The 20,448-nt window shown below is 37.6% G+C and overlaps 1 protein-coding gene across 8 annotated transcripts in view; it reads left to right on the plus strand.

The window, feature by feature from the left end:
* The window catches only part of ATE1 (arginyltransferase 1), a 160,072-nt gene that overhangs the window by 39,498 nt on the left and 100,126 nt on the right, over nucleotides 1-20,448 (plus strand). For 6 of the 8 annotated variants that reach the window (XM_060033924.1, XM_069541502.1, XM_060033928.1 and 3 more), the window contains one exon: nucleotides 9,677-9,709. The exons of the other annotated variants lie outside the window; for them this stretch is intronic. In XM_060033924.1, coding sequence (XP_059889907.1) covers nucleotides 9,677-9,709 — 33 coding nt within the window. The remainder of the gene's footprint in view (nucleotides 1-9,676; nucleotides 9,710-20,448) is intronic. 8 annotated transcript variants of the gene reach the window in all.

The raw sequence follows: 20,448 nt of genomic DNA on the forward strand, positions 1-20,448 counted from the left end.
TATAGAATTAGGGCATTGTTTTCTAGATTTATAGATTCATGTTTCAAATTTAACCTTTTAATTTTAGAAACAGGAACACCAAAGTTGGAGGTAGTAAATAATAAGTTCAAATGTATACTACTTGTGTTAATAAATACAGAGCCACTGTTTATAAAATATACAGTTATTATAGTGAACACATGAGGTAGGTGTTAGTGAGTGACTTAATTATAGCCCAAATCCCTATTGCTGTTAGAAATTGGGGAGAGCATTGCAAGGAGTAAAAGAATATGCACTGAAGTAGCTCACTAATTAGGATGTGCATTAGCAAACTGGATTCAACACTATGAGCAAAACATTTATAGCTCGCTCTGTGTGTTAGCGTTACGGACTTTTGTGATTCTGGGCCGATGTTAATCTTTAAAGAGGCATTTGTTACAGTTCCTTCCATGGTGTGGGCTTGAGCATTAGTCCCTTCACCAATCCAAAGTGCTAAATATTGCAAGGATCCCCTTGAGGGATATTATTGGGTAGGGACCATGACTTTTAAAGGGGGGAGAAGAGCCATTGATTCATTGATAGTTTATATTAGATTTTTCTGACACTGTAAACAGCCATACTGAGTATTTTCAGTGAGCATTTCTATTAAGTATAGATTGGGGAAAATGATTCAGAGTTGGCAGGGGCCAGTGTTTCTTAGAATGAGTTTTGTGGAATATTGGTTCTGTGGAATGTTAATAAATGTTACATGAAATTAAAACCAAACCAACCAACCGACAGATCTCTTTGGTTATGAAACTTTGGAAAGCACTAGATTAAATGAAATTGAAGGGTTTTTTTTTGTTTTTCTAACTATATTGGGATATAGTTATGTAATGTCGTGTACCTTTAAGGTGTACAACATATTCATTTGATATAGGTATGTTGCAATATTGTTACCACCATAGAGTTAGCCAACACTTCCATCATGTCACATAATTACCATTTCTCTTTTGTGGTGAGAACATTCAAGACTTACTCTCTTAACAACTTTCAAGTATATAGTACAGTATTGTTCTCTGTAATCACAATGCTGTGCTTTAGATCCCCAGAACTTATTCATCTTCTAGGGTTTTTTGTTTGACTGTGGGAATTCTCAGGGCCTGTAATTTGTCAGTATACCTTGTACTTCTCTAAGATGAAGGGGAAGTGAGACAGCAATAGTACGCAGCATTTCCCAAACTTATTGGGCCATGGAATCATTTTTTAGAGAGTGTTTTGGGAACTTGACATGCCACAGGATACCACTGGTGAAAGTGATTAGGCTGAAATCATTTTGTAGATAGAAAACTAAGACCTAAATAATGTAAGTACTCAAGTAGCTAGAGCTGGTGAGATTCCAGACTAATTCTTAGATCACTGTTCTTTTCATCAGCAAAAAAGGAGATTGAATGGCTCAGAAGACATAGCTTTAAATATGTTAGAATGTAAATTAGGTTTTCATTGTCATCTTTTAAGATTTATTGAAGCTTAATGTCCTGTCCAAGGTTCTGGGTCTAACCAAAAAAGGTAGTACAAGCGGTCATTTCTTTCAGCTGCATTGCTAACAAATGGAATAGGGAATAGATGTAAAAATGAATTTACAGAATTGCCTGAATCAGCTCTTTTTACCAAAATTAGGATAAACAGGGTCTTAGTTCTCAAACCTTAGTTTTGACTTGCTATTAAGTACAGATTTAATTTTCATTCTGTTGATGACTTTTTAAATGGGGTGGGGAGGGAGTTTAACTTAATGTAATTTAGACTCATAATTAAAGCTTCCAAAATCTAGATAGAAAATTGGGAGATTGGGATTGACATATATATACTACTGATACTGTGTATAAAGTAGATAACTAGTGAGAACCTACTGTATAGCACAGGGAACTCTAGACAGTGCTCTGTGCTGACCTATATGAGAAGGAAATCCATAAAAGAGGGGATATGTGTATACATTCACTTTGCTGTACAGTATAAACTAACACAATATTGTAAAGCAACTATACTCCTTAATATTTTACATTGAGGTATGATTTAGGTTGATCATTGTAAAATTTTAAATAAATTTAGATTATAGACTAATGTTAAATTAGTTAATTATTTGATTAATTATTAGATTATAGACTAATGTAGTCAGACTTGTCGTCTAACAGTTTGTAAGAAAGTCCGTGTACTAGGGTGAAAGGCTAAGGGAACAGGACCAGCAGAAGTATTTGTTAGTGCAGGGAAATTCTGGATAATCCATATGAGCAGTTATGAGACTTAGAATTCCGCTCTAACACAGGGGTGTACCTCACTGACGTTCTTTGGTTTAGGGGAAAAAATTGTGGCTTATCTTGAAAAAATGCTGCTGCGTGTTCCTTCTTCTTTATATAGGAATTTAACATGGTTCCTTATTAAATAGAAAAGGCATTTCAGGAAGATATTAGCTTAAATTACTTATGTGTGGAATATTTTACATTACAAAGATAAGTGGTTGATTATAGTTTTACTGGGATATTTTGACAAAATTGGTAGTGTGTATTCTTCTCTCCTGTTTATTCCCCCACCCCACCCTGCCCCCAGTAACTGGCATGGTTAATAACAAGTCTTGGGAAAAGAATTTACTGATTATAACTGACAGGAGGTTTAACTACAATTTTGTGTTCTTGGAAAACTGTTTAGAAAATTTTGGTAAGCGTTAGGTACTTCTCTGAAAGGAATGAGAAGGTATTATGAGACCGGCTACTGATGCTGAATAGAATAATGGTACTAGGAGGGGTGAGTAAGAATGCTGCAAGAGAAGCAAGCTCAGTAAGTGACTGTATAGCAATAGCATTGATCTGTGTGTATCCCTTTTCTCTTTTTATTTTTTATTAATTTTTAAAAATAAATTTATTTATTTATTTATTTATGGCTGCGCTGGGTCTTTGCTGCTGCACGCGGGCTTTCTCTAGTTGCGGCGAGCGGAGGCTACTCTTTGTTGTGCTGCATGCGGGCTTCTCGTTGCGGTGGCTTCTCTTGTTGCGGAGCACGGGTGCTAGGTACACGGGCTTCAGCAGTTGTGGCTTGCGGGCTCTAGAACGCAGGCTCAGTAGTTGTGGCACACAACCTAGTTGCTTCGCGGCATGTGGGATCTTCCCGGCCCAGGGCTCGAACCCGTGTCCCCTGCACTGGCAGGCGGATTCTTAACCACTGCACCACCAGGGAAGCCCCTCTTTTTATTTTCTTCCAGTTTTATTGAAAAATAATTGACATACAGCACTGTATAAGTTTAAGGTGTACAGCATAATGATTTGACTGACAGCATCATGAAATGATGATCTTAATAAGCTTAATGACCATCCATCATCTCATAAAGATACAAAATTAAACAAATAGAAAAAAATTTTTTCCTTGCAGTGAGAACTCTTAGGATTTACTCTATTGAAAACTGTCATATGTAGCGTATAGCAGTGTTAATTATGTTTATCATGTTGTGCATTACAACTCGAGTCCTTACTTATCTTATAACTGGAAGTTTGTACGTTTTTTGTTTTTTTTTTTTGCTGTATGCGGGCCTCTCACTGTCGTGGCCTCTCCCGTTGCGGAGCACAGGCTCCGGACGCGCAGGCTCAGTGGCCATGGCTCATGGGCCCAGCTGCTCCGCGGCATGTGGGATCCTCCCGGACCGGGGCACGAACCCGTGTCCCCTGCATGGGCAGGTGGACTCTCAACCACTGTGCCACCAGGGGAGCCCAAAAGTTTGTACTTTTTAACTGCCTTCATCCAGTTTCCCTTCCCCCCACCTCTGCCTCTGGTAACCACAAATCTGATCTCTTTTCCTATGAGTTTGCTTGTTTGTTTTTGAAGTATGATTGATGTACAATACTGTGTTAGTTCCTGTTAACACAACATGTGATTTGATATTTTTATGCATTTTAAAATGACCACCATGATAATTCTAGTTATGGCCTGTCACTGTACAAAGGTGTTACACTGTTACTGACTGTATTCCACACATTGTACATTTCTTGCCTGTGACTCATTTATTTTGCAACTGGAAGTTTGTACCTCCCTCACCTCTCCTCCCTCCATGTTCCTCCCCTCTGGCAACCAACTGTTTGTTCTCTGTATCTATAACTTTTTCTGTTTATGTTTGTTCATTTGTTTTTTAGGTTCCACATATAAGTGAAATCATACTGTATTTGTCTTCCTCTGACTTCTTTCACTTATCATAATACCCTCTAGGTCCATCCATTTGTTGCAAATGGCAAGATTTCATTTTATTTTAATTAAGGCTGCACAGCTTGTGGGATCTTAGTTTGAAAGATGGAAAGGGATTGAAAGATTTCATTTTTTATGGCTAAGTAATATTCCATTGTGTGGGGACTTCCCTGGCAGTACAGTGGTTAAGATTTCGTGTTTCTACCGTAGTGGGCGCAGGTTCAATCCTTGGTCAGGGAGCTAAGATTCCACATGCTGCATGGTGCGGCCAAAAAAAAAAAAAAAAAAAATTCCATTGTGTGTGTGTATGTATGTGTATGTGTGTGTACCACATTGCCCTATCTGTTCATCTGTTAATGGGCACTTAGGTTGCTTCCATATCTTGGCTATTGTAAATAATGCTGCAGTGAACATATGGGTGCATATATCTTTTTGAATTAGTGTTTTCTTATGATAAATACCCAGGAGTGGAATTGCTAGATTGGATGGTACTTCTATTTTTAATTGTTTGAGGAATCTCCATACTATTTTCCATCGTCACTGCACCAGTTTACATTCCCACCAACAGTGCACGTGGGTTCCCTTTTTGCCACATCCTTGCCAGCACTTGTTGTTTGTTGTATTTTTTATAATAGTCATTTCAGGTGTGAGGTGATATCTCATGGTGGTTTTGATTTGCATTTCCCTGATGATTAGTGATGTTGAGCATCTTTTCATGTGCCTGTTGTCCATCTATATGTCTTCTTTGGAAAAATGTCATTTCAGGTCCTCTGCCCATTTCTTAATCAGGGTATTTCTTTTTTTGATGTTGAATTGTATATTTTGGGTGGCAACCCTGTATCAGATGTATTGTTTGCAAATATCTTCTCCCATTCAGTAGGTGGCCTTTTCGCTTTGTTGATAGTTTCCTTCTCTGTGCAAAAAGCTTTTTAGTTTGATGTAGTCCTATTTGTTTATTTTTGCTTTTATTTCCCTTGCCTGAGGAGACATACCAAAAATATATTACTAAGACGGATGTCAAAGAGTGTACTGCCTGTGTTTTCTTCTAGAAGTTTTGTGGTTTCAGATCCTACATTTAAATTTAAGTCTTTACGTAGAGAAGAGACTTGTGGTTGCCAGGGCAGGGGGCGCGGTGGGAGGGGGAAGGACTGGCAGTGTGGGATTAGCAGTTGCAAACTAGTATATAGAGGATGGATAAACAGCAGGGTCCTACTGTATGGCACAGGGAACTGTATTCAGTATCCTATGATAAACCATAATGGAAAAGAATATGAAAAGAATATATATATATATGTATAACTGAATCACTGCTATACAGCAGAAATTAACACAGCATTGTAAATCAACTATATTTCATAAAATATCTTAAAAAATAAATTTAAGTCTTTAATCCATTTAAAATTTATTTTTGTGCATGATGTGAGAGAGTAGTCCAGTTGGATTTTTTTACATGCAGCTGTCCAGTTTTCCCAACACAGTTTATTGAGGAGACTATCTTTTCCCCATTGTATATTCTTGCCTTCTTGCCTCCTTTGTTGTAGCTTTATCTTTAATTTTTGCCATTTTAAGTATGGTGTGTCTTTGTATGGTCTTCTTTGGGTTGATCCTGTTTGGGCTGTCTGTGCTTCCTGGACTTGGATATCTGATTCCTTTTCCAGGTTAGGGAAGTTTTCAGCTATTATGTACTGACATATGTCCTCTGCGCCTCTCTCTCTCTCTCTGTCTCCCCTCCTTCTGGGACCCCTACAAATGAGAATGTTAGGACAAGTGATGCTGTGACAGAGGTCTCTTAAACTGTCCTCATTTCTTTTTTTTTCTTCTTTTTCCTGTTTAGCTTTGGTGATTTCCACTGTTTATCGTCCAACTTGCCCATCTCTTCCTCTGTATCATCTAATCTACTCTTGATTCCTTATAGTGTATTACTGTTATTATTTTTTAAAATATTTATTTATTTGGCTGCGCTGGGTCTTAGTTGCGACGCGTGGGATCTTCCTTGCAGCATGCGGGATCTTTAGTTGTGGCAAGTGAGCTCTTTTAGTTGTGGCATGCGGACTCTTAGTTGGGGCACGCGGGATCTAGTTCCCTGACCAGGGATTGAACCCCGGGCCCCTTGCATTGGCAGCCTGGAGTCTTATCCACTGGACCACCAGGGAAGTCCCATAGTGTATTATTTATTTCAGTTATTGTACACTTCACCTCTGTTTGGTTCTTTTTTATATTTTCTCTTTGTTAAAAACATCCGACTCCTCACTCTGTTCATCCATTCTTCTCCCGAGTTCTTTGAGCATCTTTATGATCATCACCTTGAACTCTTTATCAGATAGATTGCTTATCTCTACTTCACTTAATTCTTCTTCTGGGGTTTTATCTTGTTCCTTCGTTTGAAACATTTTCCTCTGTCACCTGATTTGCTGTTCTTATTTCTATGTATTTGGCAGGTTGGTTACATTTTCCTCCTCCTCCAGATACAGCAAGGGAGACACCCTTACAAAATATTTCCATTACTAATGTAAATGTTTTCTTGCAAAGGGGCAACTCCTACTTGGTTTTCAGAGTTTTCCTGAATTCTCCCGTTTCTTAGAAAATAACCAGTTTAAGATAATATTCGAAAGAGACACATCTTGGGGTGGCAAATTCTGCTCCCCTACATTATAGCAGGCTTTACTTTTTTTTAGAGAAGTTTTAGATTCATAGCAGAATTGAGCCATTTTTGGTACTGATCTAACATCACGGTGGTATTTGTTAAAAGGTGTCTATTTCTGTTATCAATTTCAGTGTATATACAAAATGTATTTTGCAGTTATATTTGCTGTTTTATGATTATTGTTTTTCAAAGTATTACCTTCTTTTCGACTGAATATAATATGCGTCATTTCACTATGAAAAAATTTACTAAGTAATTAACGGAAGGGAAAGCAGCAATGGGTTTTTCTGGTCCACTGAAGTAGACAAAGCCTTTTTCAGCCTTTTTCGTGTCCTGCGAATAGGATAGTGAATGTGTGCCTTGTGATTTGTTGTTCTGTTTTACTGCTTTGCTGACTGAGAACTGTATTTATATAGTTCATGTTTTGGCAGCTTCAAACAGGAAGAGAATTTTTAGGTCTGTTTTGAAAAAAACTGTGACAGGAATGTTACATATGTACATGACAAAGATGTATGTAAATTATTGGAGCTTCAAGGAGAGACAATAGTTTTCTTGGAGAGTATATGCTACTCTGTCATTATTTAAAGTGACTTCTGTCAGATGAAATATTAATCAGTCCAGTCAAACTAAGAAAGAAATGGAAAATTTTATTCAAGCTAAACTGAGGATTATAACCTGGGAACAGCCTCTCAGAAAGCTCCAAGAACTGTTCTGCCCGTTAGAAGTCAAAGCACAATTACAGAAGTTTTTTGACACGGGGGCCTGTACATTAAATGATGTATTATTGACTTACACAATCCAGATCTGCAAGTACAAAGAGATGGGTTGTGTGACCCCTTACAAGATCAAGATGGAATGTGATCTTTTAAGGAGTTGTCTTATTGGTGCTGGGAGAATGTTGCGCTTTATTGTTGAGGAGGTTTGGTGGATGCATAACGCAGATACGCAGTGTACATTAGAGGGGAGAGAGGAGGCCAAAGGACAGAAGAATTTTTTATGTTTAAAATTTTCTTATCTTGCCATAAAATATGAATCTTATTTCACACTTCCATCATAATTGATGCATTAAGTACGACTGAACCAGAAGTACTTCTGAATTCTAATGGAGTATGTATAATATAGTTAACATGCACATACTGGAGAAAAGCACGGAAACCCTACATTGGCAAATTTCTCATTTTAAAATAAAAATGCACCATGCCTCATTTTTCTCCACTATTAAAACTGGGTAGTCTTTCAAGTATTACTTTTTATTCTTGGGAGGAAGGGCAGAGATTGTTTATGTTAGGCTAATGTAAAAAGAATCCAAGACCACAAAGGTTGCACTTTAAATTTCAATAGAATTATGTGCTTCATATCAGCATTATGAAATTTTAAAATTTAGTGTATCTTGCACTTTCAGAAATTTCTCCTCTAACAGTTAATATAATTGAATTGCATATTAATATCATTTAAATTAAGAAAAAAATCTTACAGTGCCTTTATTTTAGTATACCCTGTCATCTAAGGCCTAGATGATACTTACTAGTTAATTATGTGGCTTTGGTACGCACTAGTAGTCTTTTAGGAAAATATTTGCTTTAGTTTTGGGGGGAGGAAGTGTCTGATATATTTTTTAAACTTTATTATGAAAACTTTAAACATTCACAAAGTAGGGAGAATTGTATAATGAGTCCTCATATATTCATCTCCTGTCCTCACTAGTTTAATATAATGACTCTTCTTGTTTTATCTGTGCATTCCCCACCATTACTTTCCTCCCAACCCCCCAGTGATTTTGAAGGAAATCCCAGACATCATGTAATTTCATTGAGAAATATTTCAATGTGTACCTCTAAAAGCGAATCAAATTATTTGTATTCCCAGTGAGTACTAGCGAGCTTTGTTGTGGAGAGGAAGTTCAAGAGTGCTTGGAAACAGACCTGCCATTGCATTTTATTATAGTTAATTTGTATTCAGTAAGATCCAGAGTTTACATTACTTGGCATTTTTTTATTATTACAATACATCTCAAAGGATTTGAAGTGTTGATTTTGTAAATAACATCTAAGAAAACATTATGAATTACCATCATGAATATGTATGAAGCAATGTGACAGTCCTCATTTCAGAGCTAATCTGCGATTTGCTTTGTCATTTTTCATGGCTCCTCCCCAGCTCCAAAATTAGTTTCTTTATTTAAATGCTGAGAGACAGTCAGCATGTAACACTTATTTTCAGATGAAATTTATAAGGCTCTATTTGTGTCAGAGAAAGAGCAGAGAGAAAAAATATGCATATGGGGCTGAAAAAAAGAGGAAGGGGCAGAACAGTGTAAACATCACAGCCTGGGTACCAGAGAAATAACTTCCCCTTTCCTTCACTCTCACTCACCCAACCTCCTCTCTTGGTCTTGACTTTTTAATTTCTCTCTTTTCTTGGTGTCCCCTTTGAGTTATATCTTTTTCTTCTCTTGGCATTTACCTAACTTTGCCTGTGGCATTTATGATTAGGAAGATTGCTGATTCCTCCCTTGGAGAATGTTTTATTATATAGGGGTTGTGAGATAAAACTTGAAAAAGCAAAATATTTTAGGACGAATTTGTTGTGCTTTGTTTTTATACAGATTTTGAAAAATGTTTATTTAAACTCGTTCACATAGTTGGGTACTTACTATGGCCTAGATTGAACTTTTCTGTAGTCTGTGAATGAATGATACAATGTATGAAACGTTAACTATATATAGACATTCAGGTTTGCTTTATGTGCTCTTTTTGAAAAATTTTGTAATAATTTTTCCTTTTTTTGTGTGTTCTCTTTTGCTGCTCATTTATTGGATGAAACTGATTTTATTCAAATGTGACTCTGCAGTTCACAAGATTCCTTTGCAGCTCACCTTTGGAGGTAAGATTACTCAATGACCTTGAAATGAGAATTGCCACTGGTATCTTTTGTGAGGCATTTGATAATTTAAGACTGATCATTTCGTCATGATGTATTCTTCAATACCAGCAATGAGATGAATGAAGACTTTCCTTTATAAGAATTCCTATAAGTTACAGAGCTATCCCGGTAAGTTACAGAGCTCTGTGCGGGCAGTGACCTTCACAGCAGGTCATTGCCGCCATTTTAATAGGTAGAATGAAGTCAGTCCATTTTAAAGAGCCTTGTTGTATCTCCTTACTCCCTTGCCGCTCTCACATTGGCCTTATCCTCTGTAAACTGCCCTGGTGTTAAAGGAGACCTGGAGAAGTCTGGGCAGAGGCTGTCATCAAGCAGGTTTCAGTTAGTTTGAGAGAACCTTCTAAAATCCATGAATTGATTAGGGAAGAGCAGAGGCCTTCCCTTGTACTGAGCTTCATCGTGACACAGCCATGATTCTAGGTGCCAGATTCGCTTTCTCATCTGATTCTCATAATGGTTCTGCAATTTAGAACTGAAAGTCCAGCGATAAATTGTGAGATAAAGAAAACTCCTAGATAATCAGAGAACCAGTTATCAGTGTGAGCTGTGGTTGATAAGGAGTTGATTACTTGGAGAAGATGGACGAGGCTTTGGGAAAGGAGTTGGAAAGGGGAAGCAGCTGGGTGTGTGGAGGGACATTGGACTTGGTACCAAACCTGGGGTTAAGGTCAGGTCCTCACTTACTAGCCATGTGGCACTGGGCAGTCGCAGCTTCCCTGAGCCTCAGCTTTCTCATATGTAAAATGCAAATAATTTCTACCTCTTGAATGGAGCAGTGGGCAGGGGAGCGGTTTTTAAAGCGCTCTTCACATGTTACTAATATTTTGTATTCTTCTCTCAGGCTATGATAAGACTCTGTCCCTGCCTTTCATTTGTCCTTCCTTTTGCCTCTATTTGTTTACTTCACTCTGTGAAGTAAACTCACTTCTCTTCCCCACTCCCAACCTCTTCAAATCATATCCCGCTTCAGGGTGAGCGTAGATGCTGTGTCCTCTGTGATGCCCTCTCTGACCGCTCCACATAGAGGCAGTTGTTCCCTTTTCTGCTTCCATAATGTTGCATTCTGTGCTTATTGAAGCTACTATTGTTATGTGGTATGGCCCAGCCTCCTGGTGGCCTCCTTGAGACCTCGTGGTGGCCAGTTTGAATGATTTCCAGGGGAAATTGAGCAGACCACAGTGGGTAGTACCATCCAGGCTTGGTTACATTTTCTAAATGTCCAGGTCCAAAGGGGAAACAAAGCCTGGAAAGATCCTGGGTTTTGAAATGAGAGATCCTTGGGTGACCCATGAGTAAGTAATTTCATCTTTCAATTAATCTAAAAAGTGGAGTTAGTAATAATACTTAACTTACAGGGTTATTAAAACGAAATGAGATAATGTGTGGTAAACACTGAGTACAATGCCTGTCACACAGAATTTTAAATAGTTTGGTGTAAAAACAATAAAAATTAAAACTGTACTATAAGAAACTTAAAGACAGTGTAAACTATATAGTCAACTCTTTAATCGATAAAGCACTTTCTAAGTATAGAATGGGAAGTATCACAAAGGAAAGGATGGAAAAATTAGATCTGATTTTGTAAAAAAAATCCATGATTTGGTTCATGAAGACATACGGAGTTAAGAGGCAATTTGGGAAAGTGTAATAAAAAGATTATTATACTTAATATAATCTCTTAGAAACCGTTTTTAAATGTAGTGTTTTCTTTTGCATAATATTTGGTTGGATTTTATCAGATAGTTGATCAGCTGACATACAAATGGTAATATGTTTTTTAAAGTTTAATCTTATAAGTAATCAAAGGAATGCAATTTAAAATAGCAGTTATATATAGTTTTTTAACTATCAAGATATCTTTTTTATTTTTAAGTGAATGCTTGGGATGATGTGATGAGATGGGATGTTTTTAAACTTCATCCTTTATAGAAATCAGTTTGGTCATATACATTAAAGATCTTATAGAAATGCATACCTTGTGGTTGAGTAATTCTTATCTAGGAATCACTGCCAGAGAAATAAAGATTGGGACAAAACTTGCTTAAATATGTTTGTTACAGCATTATTTATAATGGCAAAAATTTATAAATAATTTAAATGTTCAACTGTAGGAAAAGGTCATATAAATCATGGTGCAGCCGGCCATGTGATAGAACACCCAGTAGCCATTAAAATAGTGATCATGCATGTATGTTCATGCGTATATATTGATGAAAAATAGCAGTATAAAATACTTCTGCTTGTACTAAGAGACAGAAGCAGGATGCAAAATTATACATGCAGATCTCAGTTTAAAAACAATTTAAGTAAAACAACAACAATTTAAGTATACAGAAATTAGTTAGGAAGGAGATACACCAAATGTTAGCGTTAACTACAAAATGCTAAATTATTTTACCTCTTGTTCTTCCACGAAGGAGTCACATGGGGAGAATGAGGTACCTTGGTAGGATTTTTTTTTTTTTTTTTTTTTTTTTTTTTGGCGGTACACGGGCCTCTCACTGTTGTGGCCTCTCCCGTTGTGGAGCACAGGCTCCGACGCACAGGCCCAGCGGCTGTGGCTCACGGGCCCAGCTGCTCCGCGGCATGCGGGATCCTCCCGGACCGGGGCACGAACCCGTGTCCCCCGCATTGGCAGGCGGACTCTCAACCACTGCGCCACCAGGGAAGCCCTCCTTGGTAGGTTTTTGATGATGGCTCTTATAGTCAGTGTTTGACTGAGATGTACATCAGGGAAATCTCTAATTGATGTGGAAACAGGGTCTAGTCTTGGGGAAAAAAAGGGATTGGCAGGAGCTTAGATGAAGAGTTAATGTTGATAATGCTTAATTAAGGTTGGACTCTCATTTAAGCAAGAGCTCAGAGGAATAACCAGGAATGGGGTTTTGAGCAGAAGGCAGTAAGGCTGGATTAGTTTACCTGCACAGGGAGTAAATAAGGAAGCTGGAGCTTGATATCTACTTCACTGGGGCAAAGCAGCAGTTTGGATGTTACTAAACAATGGCAAGGATGCGTTTAAATAGCCCTCACTAACAGACTTTTCTCAAATGTAAGCTCAATGAGAAAGGACCGTGTTTTTCTTGTTTCCTTGTGTTTCCATGTATTGTTAAGTACTATATAGGAGGCACTGAGTAAACATTTGTTGAATGAATGAATAAATAAATAAGTAAACTAGGCACAGCTAAGGCTGAGAGTAGCAAGCTTTTCCCCATAATCTGGCAGGACTGGCTAAGAGCACACAAAGTCTAATATTTATGTCTCAATATGGTTAAGTCTCTCTTCCCAGCTAGATTGTAGCTACTTAAAATCAGGATCTTTGTCTTTTTCATTTTTGGATCCTCTCAGGTATAAATAGGGCTTGGAATGGTACCAACCATATACCTAGAGTTGTACCAAACAAATATTTTAAAAATTATATCTTATTATTCATGTTAAATATTGGGAATCGTTGTGTAGAAGCTTAAATCTTTGGCGAAAAGTAGAAGGGAAAGTATCATCATCAAAGTTTAGTGATAGTTTCTGTTATTTTCTGTCTAATCTGCTTTTTCCATTTAATGATCTGGAGTTATATTTTTACCTTGGCTAAATTGATCTTTTTTCTTACTGGGCTTATGGACATGGAGGAGGCAAAAGAATCAAAATTAAAGATGACCAGTGTGCTTTTCTTTTCTTGAAGTGTTTAGGAAATACTTTGAGGACATTCTGTTGATACTTTTCTAGCTTGGAATTTCACAGGGGCCACCTGACGGCACAGTTAGTGGCTGCTGCCCCTGAATTTCCAGCAGCACTGAGCTCAGGGTTCTGTTGCTGTGCTGCCTTGCAGAACTTGAGAGCCAAACAAAGCCAGGGCAGGAGCATGCTGAGACTCTCTAAATGTTTAATTTTGCCACTAAGCTTATGCTTCAGGTGGAGAAGGAAAATTGCAAATATGGGTAATACCCAAATATTGATAGCTTACCTAATTTTGAATAAAAGAAAAATAGTTCAGGTGGAGACAGTAAAATACATGAGGTTTGCAGCTGAAAATGGAGGAGACTTTAAATTTCATTCTGCCTACAAAAACTAAACTACTATGAATGAACCATGTCCCTTTGTTATAAGTCCTAAACAGTCAACTGCCACATGAATCTAACAGAATTGTCAGGTTATAGTAATTACATCAGTAATTTGATCTGCTGTCATTTGAATGGAGCCATGTGTGGAGAGTCAGTTCTTCCCTCTGTGGGGCTGACCCTTTTACATTTCTGTAAGCTGAAGACTAACAGAGCTCATTAAGCTTTATGGGAAAAGAGCTTTTGTCACCTCGTCAAGTCCGGCAGCACATTTCCATTCTATTCCTGATTTCGCGTGGCTCTGTAGCTGCTGGTGTGCATTCCCCTGCTAGGTTTACATGGGATCTCTCCCTCACAGACATTTTTATTGACATTTCTAAGCCTGAATTACATTTCGTGTGGCACCACCTACAGATGTCTTCAATTAAATGTAGGTAAATAAAAGGGATTATGTATCAGAGGCTAAAAGATTCTTCAAATTCTCTTCTAAGCCATACTTTGCCAGCCAATCCAGTAGCATGCAGTCTCAGCATCATTTTGGAGGTAGAGAACTACAGAAGAGGCATTTGTAAGAAAAGTTAAACCATGTGGGAATGTGGGTCACTTAGGATTCTCTTTAAGGATGTCCTATTCCTTCATTTCAGATCAATTAAAATCTTCTTTGTTAGCAGTTAGCATAATAATTTTTCGAGAAGTTAGCAGCTGTAGTGTATTGGGCACTATCCTAAACTCTTTGCTTACATTATTTTAATTTTTGTAGAATGTCTATATGGTAGTTATTTCCAGTTTCCTTATGAAGAAAATTGAAGCTAGAGAGGTAGTTTAGTTGAGTTCAGTATCACAGCTACTAGTGAATGGCAACAACATGCTTAAAATGTCTTATATTACATGAAGTGATGATGATATTACTTGAAGGAAGACAGTGATAAATTTGAGATGTGTCAACCTTGGCACTGTTGACATTTTGGGTTGGATAAATCTTTTTCGTGGCACCATCTTGTGCATTGTGTGATGCTTAGCAACATCTCTGGCCTCTACCCACGAGATGCCAGTAGCACCCTTCCCCGAGTTGAAAGAAAATGTCTCCAGACTTTGCCAAATATCCCTAGGGGGTAAAATGGCTCCCTGTTAAAAACTACTGCCCTAGAGCAGCCTTAACAAAAAAAGAACAGAGAGTTAATAATCCAATAGCGATGATAGTAGCAATGATAACATGTTTTCAGTCTCACAAAAGGTGGGAAAAAGGACAGGTGAACAAAGGACAAGGGAGACAAATAGAAAACAAATAGCAAAATGGTCCACTTAAACACAACCGTATTAATTATTATATTAAATATTAATGATCTAAACCAAAAATCTGCTCTATGGAAACGTTTTATATCTGTGCAGTGGAAAACATGTATGTAGTCAATGGTCATACATAGTCACTGAGCTCTTTAGGAACTGAATTTAAAATTTTTTAAATTTTAGTTATGTAGCCACATGTGGCCAGTGGCTATCCTATTGGACAGTACAGGTCTAAACACTCCAATTGAAAGTCAGAAATTGTCAGACTAGGTAAAAGAGAAAAAGCAAAATCCATCTTAAATATGAAAGCATGAGTAGGTTAAAAGCGAAAGACCAGAGTAAACTATACCATGTAAATACTAATCATAATAAAAATGGAGTGGCCGTATTCATACCTAACAAAATAGACTTCAGGGCAAAAGCTCTTACCAGAAGGAAAGATGGACATTTCGTAATGATAAAATAGTCAGTTCATCAAGTGAGGACAGTAATCCCAAATGTGGTACACTTAATAACAGAACCTCAAGATACATGAAGCAAAAACTAACGGAACTGAAAAGAGAAACAATCAAATCCACAGCTATAGTTGGAGACTTTAGAACAGCTTTCTCAGTAATCGATAGAACAACTAGGCAGAAAATTACAAGCAATTTAGAAGATTTGGACAAAACTATCATACAGTTCCACTTAGTTGACATCTATTGAATGCTGTACCCAACGACAAAATACGTATTTTTTCAAGTCCATAGGGAATATTCTCCACGACAGATCATATGCTGTACCATTATACAAATCTTAATAAATTCAAAAGGATTGAAATAATCTCTGATCAAAGTGGAATTAAATTAGAATCAGTAACAAAAAACTGTTACAGTTTAGCAATAATAGGACAAACAACCTAATTTAAAAATAGATAAAAGACCTGATTATATATTTCACCGTGAAGACATACAAATGGCTAATAAGCACATGAAAAGATGCTCACCATCCATTAGGGAAATGCAAGTTAATACCACAATGAGATACCAACATAAACTCGCTAGAATGGCTGTAATCAAAAGATAATACCAAGTGTTGGCGAGAAGTGGAGAAATGGAACCCTCATACATTGCTGATGGGAAGTAAAATGGTATACCCCCAGTCTGGCAGTTTCTCAAAATATTAGACTTAGGGTTACTGTATGACCCAGCAATTTCACCCTTAGGAATATACACCTAAGTGAAAGGAAAAGGTTCAGACAAAGGCTTGTATGTGAATGCTCATGGCAGCATTATTCCTAACGGCCCAAAGCTGGAAACAATTCAGGTGTCTGTCAGCTGGTAAATGGATTAGCAAAGTGTGGTTTTTTCATACAATGTAATACCATTCAGCAATAAGAAGGAACGAACTACAATACGTGCAACACATGGATGAACCTTAAAAACATTATTGGAGGTGAAAGAAGCCAGGCACAACAGAGTGCATGTTGTGTCTTTCCAGCTGTATGAATTATCCCGAAAGGGGGACTTTATAGAGTCAGAAAGCAGAGGAGTGCTTGCCTGGGATAAGAGGTACGAGCGGAGGACCGACTGCAAGTGGACTTTTGAGAATTTTGGGGGGGGTGGTAGAAATGTTTTCAAATTGGGTTATGTGGTTTCACAATTCTGTGAATTTGCTAAAAATCACAGAATGCTGTGCTTAAAATGGGTGAATTTTATCATATGTTAAGTACACCTCAATAAAGCTGTTAAAAAAAAAAGCTTTTATCATTTCTTCATCCTTTAATTTCTCAAAATGTTGTGGAAAAGGTCTGACTCAGCTTGGCATCTTCCCTAGTTGTGGTCTAGGTGTTTACACAGTTTTAGCATTTGCCAAGATAGTGCTGTGTGTTGAAATAGATGTTTTAATTTAAATATTAACTAGTTAATACCCAATATTAAATAAAGTTAGCCATTAATATTTATCGGTAGCTTGCAAAACCAACTCTCCAAGTTTTTTTTTTTGGTGGGGGGGAGTCGGGAACTACCTTTGCTCTTACTTGGAACTCTGTGGTAGACTGGGATCATATGTGTATATTTGGTTGTGTGTATGTGTATGTATGTGCACTGATTGCAAACTGCAGGTAGCACGGGTGGGGATCTGGCTTTATAGCCAGTGGTAACATTCATTCATTTTGTTGTCAAGGAAAATAAAGGACTGTGAGAACCTAACATCTCTTCAGTCTGTCAGCATATGAAAAATATGAAAAATATCATTCTTTGGAATGGCTCTGGCAGATATCAAGATATCTCCAGTAACCAGAATTTGGAAGAGGGAATGGCTCTTACCTCAACTGGGTCCTGTAGAAATGAAGGGAGCTTGCAGAGGTAGCAGTGGGAGGGGTGAGGTAGGTGGAACGTTGAGTTGCTAACCTTGAGAAGGGAGTTCAGTTTTACCAAATAAAGAGCACACTGAGCTGGCCTGAATTGGAGAGCTGTGGAAGGCTAGGAAGAGGGCTGAGCTGGTGAGCTGTGGGAAGCTGTTACCTGCTGTCTGGTATAATGCTTGGGAGGACCCGCAGTGCTGAAAGAGCTGGGGCCAGGGCAGACAGAGGTAACTCAAGAGGGGCCGGATCTTCTCAGAGAGTGGTTGTCCGTCCGCTGTTTGTTACTGACTAATCAGAAATGGAAAACTGGGCAGTGGCTTGATCCACTGGGCAAAAGTGGGAACATGAGTGAAGATCACGGCTTTTCTAGTTACGTGGCTTGAGAAACAGTCATGCAGTTTTCAGGCTGAGCCCTGTGCTGTAGAATCAGAAGTCGAATAGGCAAGGTGGTGTTGGCTGAGGCACCAGTTAGAATTCCGGAGCCACGTCCCCCAAGTCATTGGGACTGTCATTTGATTGCTCTCCCTTTCAGCTGAGTCTGAGGCCTCTTGGGCAGTTCTGGCTGGGGTGAGCCTGCCGACGAAGAAGCGGTTGAACTGAGGACGTTATTCCTTCCCTCAGTTCATTGCAGTAATGCTTGGACAGCTTTCACGTGATCGCCAGAATAGTGTTCCCTGGACTTACGGTGGCATTCAGCAAACGCTGGTTGAGTTCATAAATGAACTTATTCTCAATTAGTTTCTGGATATCCCATGATCGTTGAGCCAGTGTAAGCTGAAACCTTATATTTTGTAGTGAAATTATATCAGCTGGAAGTCTTTTCCTGGAAACTGATCTCACGTGATAAAAACTCAAAATTCAGAGAATAAAAGAAAGCACACTAGAATAGAAAACCAAACATTAAATAGAAAAATGCCATAAATTTCCATGTTGAAGATTTTTCTGCATGGGACTTGGATTAGTTTAGGCATTTAAGTCCATTCAAGATAACCTTTTTGCCAGGTCAGCCTTCCTTTAGCGAGTAGTGGTATTCATCCTTACTCTGAGGATCTTTCAGCTGTGTTCACAGTTAAGGTCATCTGCCTTGACGATTTTCATTACCCACTAGATGTGCATGAATGCTTCGGAAAATGTTTGAATGGTAAATCCTGGCATGGATTAGTTTCCATGGGGATGTCAGTCTTGTTTGATGTTGGTAGTCATTGAGTTCTAAATAAAAATATCAGTTTGGGTTGTCACCGTGGGATGTTTTTCTCTTCTATCAGAAAGATTGGAAAAGCAGGATGCTCAAATTGAACCGACAGTAAGTAAGGGCTCACATTAGGTTAGTCACTCTTGTTTCTAAGGTGTTTGTTGTAGTGCCCAATAAATACTGGCTGATAGGTAGAAGTGAGAAGTTTGGGATTCGACTGCTTTTCCTTTTGAGCGTTTAGATAGCGCCTCATAGAAGTCTTTTTGTTGGATGATTAGGATTGAAAATATAAAGGAAAATATAAATAAAATATAAGGAAATGTCAAAGTAAACAACGATGAACATCTTAATTTTTATCTATTTGTTCTGTAGTAAAAATGCAGAAATAAATTCCTTTTTTATTTCTGTCACATTTATTAAAAACATTTACTGTAAATCTTTTCTCAGCTACCTATGCTTAAAGTTCACATTTTTGTCATTACAGTGTTCTCAGTTTTAAGTTGTAAATGTTAGGGTAAACTTTTTTGCTTTCTTTGAAGCATTTTAGTTCCTAAGAATTCTGTCATTGAGACACACATTTCTTGATTCGTACTTTGGTTTAGTAAATTGCTGAAGTATCTGCATTCATTAGGTTGAACAGGGCACGTTAATATATTTTGGTTGTGTTTTAGCATGGTGTGCCACAGAAGCAATGTCCGCTGAGAAAAACACTGAACTGAAAGTTGAGAATTCCAGATCCTTCTTAACATTCTCCTAAACTGGCTGTGTGACCTTGGGCAAGTCCCTTAATCACCTTGACCCTCACTTTTTCACTTGTAGAATGAGTAAGAGTATCTCAGATGAAGACGTCCCTTAAAACTGAGTGAACTTAGCCAACATTCTAACGTGTTTTATAGCTTCTTTTCTGACTCGGGTATTTTAAACCAGGCAAATAAAATAAGCTTCCCCTAACCTACAGCTTGCCGTAGTTCTGAAGCAAGGTGACATTTTACTTAGAATGGTTCTACTCACTTCTTTCTATAAAAACAAGTCTTATCCTGTTAACTTGCATACCCAAATATTATTTATCTTATTTTTGTCCTTAATATGGTCTCACTCGTACATGTTAATTATATTTTTAATAAAGTGATAACTTGTTTCGTAGAGAAAACTTGAGGTAGGAAATTGAGGAGTACCTGTTATAGATAAGCATTATAGCAGACCGAGAAAGTGCGTAAATACAAACATCACAACTTTCTTACAGATCCCTTTTACACCTTCTCAAAGTGGCTCCTCTCTAATGACTGGATAATCTTCACCAACTCAGGGATTCTGATGAAATTGAGGCCTTTAGATGTTTAACTAGCGTAAAGTACTGTACTGCAACCTGAGAGAATTGTGTGAATAGGAAGAGTGAATGAATTCTTCCTAATCTGCAGGCTGTAAATGTTATGTCATTTATATTACTTAGTAAAATTAACTTTTATATATTTCCTCTGTGAGCAGAGAAAATGTTGCTTAAAGTAGAATAACAAAATATTGTTACTTTTACATGTACTTTTTTTTTTCTTTTTTAAGGATCATTTAAACTTAATTGCCTTTGGATTGAAATATAGGTGATGATAGGAAATAATCACATTAGAATAAGCCTGTATAGGCTAAAATTTTTGGTGCAGTCTTATTACAGAGTTAGCATTATCTAACTTATAAATATATGTAACTAAGGTAATTGTGTGTTTTGAAGGTTATGATCAGTAAATTTGGCTCCTATAATATAAAATGGGCTGTAAACCATTGATATCTAGTGTAATATCAAATCAGAGTA

Source organism: Delphinus delphis, chromosome 16 (genome assembly GCF_949987515.2).
Source record: "Delphinus delphis chromosome 16, mDelDel1.2, whole genome shotgun sequence".
NCBI classification, from domain to species: Eukaryota; Metazoa; Chordata; class Mammalia; order Artiodactyla; family Delphinidae; genus Delphinus; species Delphinus delphis.